The sequence below is a fragment of the Orycteropus afer genome, unplaced genomic scaffold (assembly GCF_000298275.1).
Source record: "Orycteropus afer afer isolate SDZICR_OR568_19922 unplaced genomic scaffold, OryAfe1.0 scaffold00008, whole genome shotgun sequence".
NCBI classification, from domain to species: Eukaryota; Metazoa; Chordata; class Mammalia; order Tubulidentata; family Orycteropodidae; genus Orycteropus; species Orycteropus afer.
Window position 1 is genome coordinate 22,548,960 of NW_006921595.1, and position 10,723 is coordinate 22,559,682.

The following is a 10,723-nucleotide window of genomic DNA, read 5'->3' on the forward strand; positions in this document are numbered from 1 at the left end:
CTGGGCTGTTACCTGTGCACCAGATGCATCTCACTGGGTTTTAAACACCAGAGGCTCAGCCTCAAAACTCACATCTACATAATCCTTTGGGATTATGAGGTGGTAAATTTTTATGGAAGTAGTTTGGCCAGTCTTCCTTCCATGGAGTGGCTGGTGTGTTTGAAGTGCCAACATTCTGGTTAGCAGTCAAATGCCTTAAGCATTATGCCACCAGAGCTCAATACTGAATTATTTTTGATTCTAGATTGGTTTGTTGTTTTATTCATAACTTGTAATTATAAATACATTTAAGTGTTTATATATTTGTCTGACCTGCCTGACTTTATATTCCTTAAAGAAAAAAAAAAAAAGAAGTCTATTCTAGTCACATCTTATTATATCAGTACATGGAAAATCAAGTTGTTGTTATTTACCATTGAGTAGGACCCAACTCATAGTGACCCCTCCTTCGGTTTCTGAGGTGGTATCACTATGGAAGTAGATTGTCCAACCTTCCTTCTGAGGAGTGGATGGTGGGTTTGAACCACCAGCCTTCTGGTTAGCAGTCAAGTGCCTTAGGCACTGTTCTACCAGAGCTCCTAGTAAATCATGTAGGTTCCTAAAATATGTCATTGAATGAATAATAGAGTTCTCATTCTTTTTTAATTCCTTACTCATCTCTTTATTGAATAATGTAAGTTTTAAAATACTCCTTGTCTTCTGGTACTTAGCATTCAGAGAATTTATACATTAGTCATTCTTATCTGCTGAAAATAATCTGTATTGTCTGTTGTAGGTGTTGAATTTTTATGTTTTAAATTTTAAATTTAAAAATATAATATGAATATAGCTAATTTTTTGGTCTTATTTCATTAATTTTGCAAGGTACTAAATGATCCCTGTCTATCTGTAAATCCCAATCTTTATTCAATGCAGAGGCTGTTCTTCTGTATTGTAATTATTTCTTTAACATTTACTGTATTTTTCCTTAGACTTCTCTTATATAATTTAGTTTATAATTAATGACTTGACTTTGCTCCCATTATGCCCTCTCTTTATTCCATTATTTAATTTTCTTTGTTCTCTAGACATTTCTCAAGTCTACTGACATAACATTATTCATTCTTTCTATCTCCTTCCCTGATTGAAGCATCTTCTGGAATCTTTCTGAAACTGAAAATAGGAAATTTCTAACATATTTTCTTATATCATTGAAAAGCTTCATTCCAGAGAAATATTTAATTCTGTTGATTCTGGAAAGCTCTTTTTGACCTATAGAACAGTTTCACATACTTACTGATTTTTCTTTGCCACCTCATTGGGAAGAAGCTCTATAAGGCAGTCATTCCACCATCATAGTCTTCTTTGTGAAAGGCTTGTTTTCTGCTCTCCATTCTTGAAGGAAGCTTTATCAGGCTAGTTTTTGCTATCTAAGACTGATAAATATTGGCACTGGTTTTGTCAGAGCAGAACTCTTTTTGTACGTTGCAATTCACAGCCCCCTTCCTGTAAGAAACTAGAATTTTTAATACAATGCTAAACAATTTTCTGTGAAATTTTGAAGTTAATACTTAGGATACTAACTATCCATTTAATTAATCCACATTCAAGAATTCAGTGATCATTAATCAGGCATCCTTCTGTGTAGGTGTGTGTGTGTGACTGCTCAAAAGTGTACTAACAATAAATATGATTCTCTCTCTCGCTCTCTCTTTTTTCTTTTTTCTACGTCTCTCTTCTTCCCTAACTTCCTTCCTCTGTCTCCCTTAAATATTCTTATCAAGAAGATATCTTTGAATTGGTCCACTTTAGTTTTGTTTTATTTCAGTAAGTTAAGTCTATAATTAAAATGATGAAACTAAATTTTATGGGATAAAATTGTAATCAGTCTTTCTGTCCCAAAAGAAATCTTCAATATTAGGGTACTTTACTAATGTCTGACACATCCACTCAATATAAGCTTTTTGTCACTCATGTCATTTATCATGTGCTCTGGAAACAGTGGGAGCTCTGGTGGTGTAGTGCCTAAGGCACTTGACTGCTAATCAGAAGGCTGGCAGTTCAAACCCACAGCCACTCCTCAGGAGGAAGTTTGGGCAATCTGCTTCCATAGTGATACCACCTCGAAAACCCAAGGAGGGGTCACTGTGAAGTTGGGTTGACTCCACGGCATACAACAACAACAACAACTGGAAACAGTACCTATTGCTCACCAACACCTGGTATTTAGCTCTTCTGTTTATTGCAGCTACACATCTGAGAGGATGTCTGCCTCATTGTCTGCCTTTATCCCCTTGACTGGGGAATGTCAGTGTAAATTCATCAACATCCTACATGTACTTCCCAGATCAGGTGGGGTTTCATAAGAGGGAAATCATGTAACACAAATTTCTAGTTTTCACACCATTGTCAGTTTCTAAGTACAGATACAAGTTTGTTCTTTTCTTTTTTGGGTGGATGTGATGGGTGTTATTTCCATGGTAATGGAAACTTTATCTAATCATTTTGATATTTCAAAGATATTTGAATGATAAAAGTCACGTCTTTATAGAATTAGTAAGTATTTACAAGAGTACCTGCTATGAAAATAGCACTCTGATGCTAGAGTAAAATTTGAGAGTGTCACCCTCTAGTATTTCACAAGTTAGCTGAGAAAACAAGACCACCACTTCTGCAAACCTAGTTAAGGAAATGAATAAGGTATTGTGAGATAAACTATGATAATCTAAATTATTGATAGGCATTCAGGAACATCCTATAGGACTCCAGTACAGGATAGTGAGGATAAGAACTCAGAGTGATTAGAGTTATGACTAGCGAGGGACGTCACAACAGAAAACTAGCAAGACTTGGTAACCTTTGAATGAGTTGTGTAGGAACAAAAGAGTTTTGTTGATTAAAGGGGGCATTGTGTATTAGGTCACTTTTGCAACTTTATAATGTTCTAAGAAAAGAAAGTATGATAGTGTGACAAGACTCAGATCTAGAAATAATAGACACAACAATGAACTGCTTGTTGCTCTGGCCAGATGTCTGATGCTTTTGGCTGCCACATCTTATGCAACTGTAGTCTGGCCCTGAACATCACGTAATTTCAGTCTTTTCTATATTCACTCTCTGTTTCTATTTAACAAAATAACAATGTTGCCATGAGGCTCTTATTGACCAATTCTTGTTTCTTAATGATGTTAATCTTCAAATACTTATTAAGTACTTACAGTATGTGCCAGGCACAGAGAACAAAGGAGAATAAAGGCATTGTGTGATGATTATGTCAATAAATCAACCTATTTGTGTTTTCACTAGTATTTTATTATCTAGATTTTGGAGGCAATTGTTACACTCAAAGGTGAAAAAGGGAAATGATTTTCATTTGGAGAAGACATTTTTGTTTTTCTCCAACCTTACAATAGGTGATTATGCTTTTTCCTGCAGACAGTTTGGGTTTTGTAAATTTAGGGACAGAAAAAATTTATCTTAATCTCCACCAGGGGACAGTGTGCCACCATCATACATTATTTTTCCATCTCAGCAAAATGTATACAAAAAGGAAAGGTTACCTCAAATTATTATTAATGATAGTATTATCTTATACATGTAACAAGTCTTTTAAAAGATTTTTAAAGTCTATAACATGAATTTTGTATATCATATATGAGAGAGACAGATAACCTATAACTATAAAACATAGTACATTTTATTTGTTTAGGGTACTTGAAATTTTATGGCATTTACAAAATTATTTCTGCATGAGTCCACTAAAACAAGGATAGCAGAAGGACTGGGAGGACAAAAGCATCTAGTATCTGGTACTATATGATTAATATCAAATTGTAAGTGATGTGAATTTCAAGACAGTTCTATGACACATAGAAATGGAATTTGCTGTGGAATCTGGTGAGACAATGCAACGTTTATACTTCAAGAAAAGCTATATAATCTCCTGAGACATCTAAAGCCTAAGTATACATATATTTTTTAACTTTATAGTTCTCTTTTTAACAGAGTACATTGTATTCTTTAGCAGCTATCTCTATGGAGAATAAATACTTCTAAAAGGTTTCCTTTCAGATTGTCTATAAAGATTTGGGGAACAATGATGCCATAGCATTTCCATCTATTCTTTTAGCAATATTCTGCACAACCCACATAAACTTGAATATGGCATCCTACCATAAATTTGTTTTTACTTCTTTAATGAAAATATTGAGGATTGTGCAATGCAATTATGGGATTTAATGTTTTAACTATACTGATTACAAGGCTCTTCAAATATACTGGGAATAGTTTCTCCAAAAGTGGTTAGTCAAGAAAATTGAAAGGGATAGTAAGTAAGGAATTTTGAAGACATGGGGAATATACAAAATTGACCACTTGAACACTTGCCACAAAACAAACCAAACTCACTGCTATCAAGTTGATTCTGCCTCAAAGCAACCCCAGCTGGGTTTCTGAGGCTGTAAATCTTTACAGAAGTACATTGGCCCTTTTTCCTTTTGTGGAGGGGCTGGTGGGTTTGAACCTCTGGCCTTCTGGTTAGCAGCCAGATGCCTTATCCACTACACCACCAGAGTTCCTTTGAGTACTTACCATGTGCTACTTATTAATAATTTTCTTCTGGAACTACAGGTTTTATGTGGTTTCTGAATTTTGAGGTAGAAGTAGGGAGGAGAAAAAGAACTGGTTGGAATTATGGAGGTGCCTCTATCATCCTCCATCTTCTATGAAAATAAGGAAATCTCTTATTTTCCATACTTTCCAATAGCTTGCTAAGAATTCAGAGGTTCCATAAGGATTTTAGCATTGAGACTCCATTAGTCAATTGAAGAGGAGAGAAAAAATCACCATAAAGAATGAACAACAACAAAAAGAGACATATACAAATATTAAGTAACAGGATTTCTTTGGAATGATTGATTACTATGGAGTAAATTTAGAATTTCATAGTAATTTAGTTATGGATAATATTGCAAAGAATGGGAATTCCAGAACACTTCATTGTGTTCATGTGGAACCTGTACAAAGACCAAGAGGCAGTTGCTCAAATGGAACAAGGGGATATTATGTAGCTTAAAATCAGAGAAGGTATGCATCAGGGTTGTATCCTTTCACCATGCTGAGCAAATAATCTGAGAAGTTGGAATGTATGAAGAACGTGGCATCGGAATTGGAGGGAGACTCATTAACAACCTGTGATATGCAGATGACACAAACTTGCTTGCTGAAAGTGAGGAAGACTTGATGCACTTACTGATGAATATAAAAGACTGCAGCCTTCAGAAGGGATTAAATCTCAACATAAAGAGAACAAAAATCTTCATAGCTGGACCACTAAGCAGCATCATGGTAAACAGAGAAAACTGAAGTTGTCAAAGATTTCATTTTACTTGGATCCACAATTAGCACCAATGGAAGAAGCAGTAAAGAAGTTAAACAACACATTGCATTGGATAAATCTGTTGCAAAAAAAAAAAAACTCTTTAAAATGTTAAAAAAAAAAAAAAAAGTCACTTTGAGAACTAAGGTACACCTAATCCAAACCATTTTCAATTGCCTCATACGCTTGTGAAAGCTTGACAATGAATAAAGAAGACTAAAGGAGAACTGATGCATTTGAATTGTAGTGTTGGTGAAGAATAGTTACTATACTAAGGACTGCCGAAAGAACAAACAAATCTGTCATGGAAAAAATACAGCCAGAATGCTCCTTGGAAAGGAGGATGGTGAGACCTTGTCTAACATGCTTTGTACATGTTATCAGGAGGGACCAGGCCCTGGAGAAAGACAGCGTGCTTGGTACAGCAGAAGATCAGTAAGAAAGAGGAAGACCCTCAGTGAGCTGGATTGACCCGGTGGCTGCACAAATGGCCTCAAACATAGCAACGATTGTGAGGATGCAGGACCAGGCAGTGTTTCATTTTCTCGTACATAGGATCGTGATGAGGCAGAACTGACTCAAGACACCTGGCAACAACAACAAAGTTTAGAATTACTTTATAAGTTTAAAAGATAATCAAAATTAGAACTTTTATTTTGCACATCTTTCATCTAAACAGAATATTTCATCCTAGTTATTAAATTACTAGTGACAGAAAACAGCCAAATATGAGTTTAATCTAATCCTAAATAATTCTATTTGAGGATATAGAATTTTGAAAGACCTAGTTTATAGTGGAGGAGGTCTGGTGGTGTAGTGGTTAAGGCATTTGGCTGCTAACCAAAAGGCTGGTGGTTTGAACCCACCAGCTGCTCCACAGAGGAAAAATGAAGCAGTTTGCTTTCATAAAGATTTACAGCTTTGGAACTCCAATGGGGGTTGCTATGAGTGGGAATTGGCTCGATGGCAGTGTTATTTATTTATTTATTTTTTTAATTTTATAGTGGCATTTTTTTCAGCTCTCTTCTTAAAGTTCTTAGCATCCACCTGTTAAGAGACTGTCCAAGTTCTTAATGAGCCAATTGTTACATGCTGAATAATTTAAGTATATATTTTATATTGTTACTTTTAGCTTCATTCTCATATTTTTTCTCAACTGCTAAATCAACAGAAAGCTAAGACTTTGTAGATTGTTAACATGATTCTTTTTGGAACCTTTTGTTAAAGGCTAGAATATTCAATCAAAATACGCTTCTTTTGTACATATTTTTAATATTTTTATGGAAATAAATAGCTCCTAAAATGTTTGCAATATTCCATATTATTGATACACTTAGATTTCATATGGTATCAAATCAAACTCAGTTCTCTGAACTTGAGCAATCTTGAAACTAAATTTTAAAATAACTTATTTTTCTTGTTAGAAGAATACAATGTGTTCAGTATGGAAATAATGAAAATATAGCCAATCTCGATGAAGAAAATGACAATTCCCATAATTTTATCTTCTAAGAATAAGATTTATTAGCATTTTGCTATTTTCCATCCTAGTACTTCAGGAAACCTGGATACTTTAGAGTATTCTCTTTTCCTTTTTTATGGCTGGTTTCTATTTTTACAATTTTATAGATCTAACAAAGAAAAAACAATGGTGCTGAATTTTCTACTAGAATATATTTTAATCATTTCATGTTTTGGACATTGTTTGCAATTATTTAATTTTTTTCTGTAAAATTTTAAATTGTGAAGTAAAGAGTAAGGTGAGGTAAAACAAGTAGTGACAGTTATAATTTGATGAAAAAAATAGATTTTACTGCATCTTATATAATAAATATTTTTCTATTTTTCCTTAAATTTAGCAAATGTATGATTTCTATTTTTTATGTGGGCTTTGTAAAGGCTGAGGAATTTACAGTGTTTGCTTTATAGCTGGTGAGTTAAAAAAAAGAGAAAGATTAAGGATATGATTGGATCTACATTTTAAAATAAATACTGCAGTTGTGTGGGGTATGGGTTAGAAGACGTAAGACTTGAATTTAGAGAGAAGGCTGATGAGATTGTTTCATTAATCCAGGATAGAGGTATTATGCTGGCCTTGGCCCTGTGAATGGAGTTAATAGAATAGAGAAACATTAAGGAGATAGAAATAGATATATATTGGAATAAGGTATGCCAAAGTTTGGAGAGGAGATGAAACAATCTTATCAGCAGTCTCTCTAAATTCAAGTCTTATGTCTTCTAACCCGTTCCCCACAGAACAATTACAGTATTTATTTTAAAATGTAGATCCAATCACATCCTTTACTCTCTTTCTAAACACAGCACAGTTCATAACATATGACTCCTAAAGGTATTACTTCAGTTTCCACTTTCCCTTTCCACTCATACTCTCAACTCCTAATATGTCAAATATCCTACATACATAGAATAAACAGATTTTCAAAGGTACTATGATTTCAAAGGCAAAATTACATTTTAGCAACTTGTGAGATAACTCACTTTACAAATTTGCCTCAGTCTTACTTCAAAAACAGTATTTTTTTTCCATATGAGTACTCATAGCCTGTTGTAGAGAACACTCAGAAACAAGATGAAGAACAGACTGCATTACTAATGAAATATTTTTACTTTAGTTAGAGCCAAAGCTGGCCAGACATTGGATTGAGGGAAAATGATCTTTTGTTTAATGCTATGACCATTTCAAACTGTATTAATCTTTTTATTTGCATCTTCAGCAAATGCCTAAAGCATTTGACTGCTAACCAGAAGGTTGGCCGTTCAAACTCACCAGCCACTCCTCAGAAGGAAGGTTGGGCAATCTACTTCCGTAGTGATACTGCCTTGGAAACCCAAGGAGGGGTTGCTATGAGTCAGATCCGACCCGATGGCAGTGTTTGTTTTTTCAGTATATGAAAAGTGTTGGCAAAAGCATTGCCCCCTTTATTTGGAGAGTACTGAGTCTACGTCATTGGTTAAAGTCTGAGGTTATAGTATGTGGCATTTAGAAAGAAGTGAAATTTGAATACAGACTCCTAATGATATTTAATTTATAACATGTTTTCTTGTTAAAATGATCATTTCATCCCTTTTTTTTCAGGCTGATCTTAAGCTACAGGAGAGTTTAAGGCAAGGTGCCACCATTATTGCTGCCTTAATCAAAGAAAGAAATTCTGGACTCATTGGTCAGCTACTAGTAGCATGAAGCACATGGAGAAATAACCTACTGTGTTTTAAAGTGTTTACCTAAGTATCCCTCTCTCTCTCTCTCTCTTTTTTTCCTTCTTATATGTAGTACAATTTTAACTTGTTTTTTATGTCTTCTTGAAAAATCTGTAGAATGTGATGCTTAGATTATAAAAGTGAATCAATGTTTGTATCTGTGAAAAAAAGATTTTGCTTTTGTATATGCCAAATATAAATTGCCTAAGCCAAAGAATAGATAAGTGGAAAATAATAGCCTTCAAATAAAGAGTATTTTCACAAAGTCATGAAAGATCAAATAGAAATCATGATGATCTATTGCATCTAAGGAATGATAATTTTAAAAACTTCAACTACTATTTCATCTCTATGTTAATTAATAAATCATGCTATAATGAAGCTAATGGATAAGATTCATAATAATTTTTAATCAAAAGTTGTCCTCTCATTACGTGGTAGTTTGTATTATGTTGGAATTTTTCATATCCAAAAGAAAAAAAAAGGTTGATAACAAGAAGTGCTACTCTTTGGTTCAAATACCTTCACCATTGGCCTCATGTTATCCTAGATCTTTAAAGGAAATGTAATCCTCTTCTGATTTCCTATTGTTTTTAAATTGTATTTTTCTTGGTTTATGGAATATAAGTTTGACTTACATAATTTTAAAGGGCCTCAGTTTTTTCTGAGTAAGTTTAAAAGAAGATTGGAAAACTACTTATAAAAGGGAAGTTATTTTAGTCAATCTATTTGTCTTCTTTTAAAAGACAAGGAATTCATATCATAGGGTTGAATTATGAATTCTTTTGATATAGAAACTACTGCCTTTTTAAATCAAGTTCTTATTCTTTAAATTTCCACTGTACATGTACCTTAATTATTACTTACTTTTCCTTACTTTATATTTTGCAGTAATGTGCATCCAAGCATGAACAATGACTTCTCTCTAGATATGCTTTGTATTTTATAAAAATAGATTGGCTGCAATACTCCCGGGGCTTAGGCTTCACTTGGAAACTATGAAAATTGCATGAAATGTTTTACATTAAAGGTAGACTATTAGAAATCTGCTTCATGGGATTTCTTTTTACTGTCCTGGACGATGCACCATGTATTTGTCAAGCTCTATTTTAGTAGAATTTATACTTCACACTTAAGTAATAGTGAATGGGATAAAATGGGTCTTAAATAAAATGTAGTATTTGGATGTAGACTTACATCTAAATTCCCAAGCTTGCCTGTCTCTCTTAATGTTAAAACATATAAATTAAATCAGTTAATTCATAATCTTGAGGGTGAAAATAAATGGGAATGTATAGATATTTTGGTAAGAATGTTTATATCCCTGCTGAAGTGCTCAGCTGTGTGATGCCAAAGTGAGGCCTACAAAGTTTATATCACACATCTACTGAAGTCCTCAGGTAAAAATATTTTAGGACTTTGAAAGACTTATAAAAGCAGAAGGGGAAATGTAATCGAGGCTGTAAAGAGACAATGAGTGCCTCTACATACAAGAAAGTAAGCTATCTATCTAAGACACAGCAAAATCACTCTCCTCTATGTGGCACTGGCTGACTTAGATTTCAACTTAATAATGGAATATTATACAGTCAAGAATTTATCCTGGAGTAGTTAGTATGAATTTTTCCTGGACAATTGGAAACATTCAACACATTTAGGTTTAGTTAATAAAATATAAATATCTCTGAAATATAATAATAATGCCATTTGATTGGAACATTATAGTTTATAAAGTGATTCACATTAGTTATATGTATATTATATGTATTTATACACAGATTCATATATACACATGTATACAGACATGTATATGTACACACACTTATATTTTCAGTTTCAATACTTTCAAAAATTAATTGCATGAATTTTAAAAATTATAAGTAACTACTATTAAACATTCTAAATATGTTCTCTTTACACAACACAATATAATAAATAATTGATAAGCATCTACGTAAATTATTGATATTTTAAAATCCAATGGCAACTTTTACTGATATTTAGTATACTTGAGCTAAATAGATATTTGAGATAGGGATGTAAATGTTTAAATATAAGATCCAGCTTACCTTCATTTACACACTATTTTATTTCAAACTAATTAATTTACAACTGAATAGATAAACATAACATGATTATTTTAAAAAC

The 10,723-nt window shown here is 33.2% G+C and overlaps 1 protein-coding gene across 1 annotated transcript in view; it reads left to right on the forward strand.

The window, feature by feature from the left end:
* Window positions 1–8,558, forward strand: part of CRPPA (CDP-L-ribitol pyrophosphorylase A) — a 428,617-nt gene extending 420,059 nt beyond the window's left edge. The window contains exon 10 of the mRNA XM_007946658.1: window positions 8,454–8,558. Coding sequence (XP_007944849.1) covers window positions 8,454–8,558 — 105 coding nt within the window. The remainder of the gene's footprint in view (window positions 1–8,453) is intronic.
* The last annotated feature ends 2,165 nt before the right edge of the window (window positions 8,559–10,723 follow it).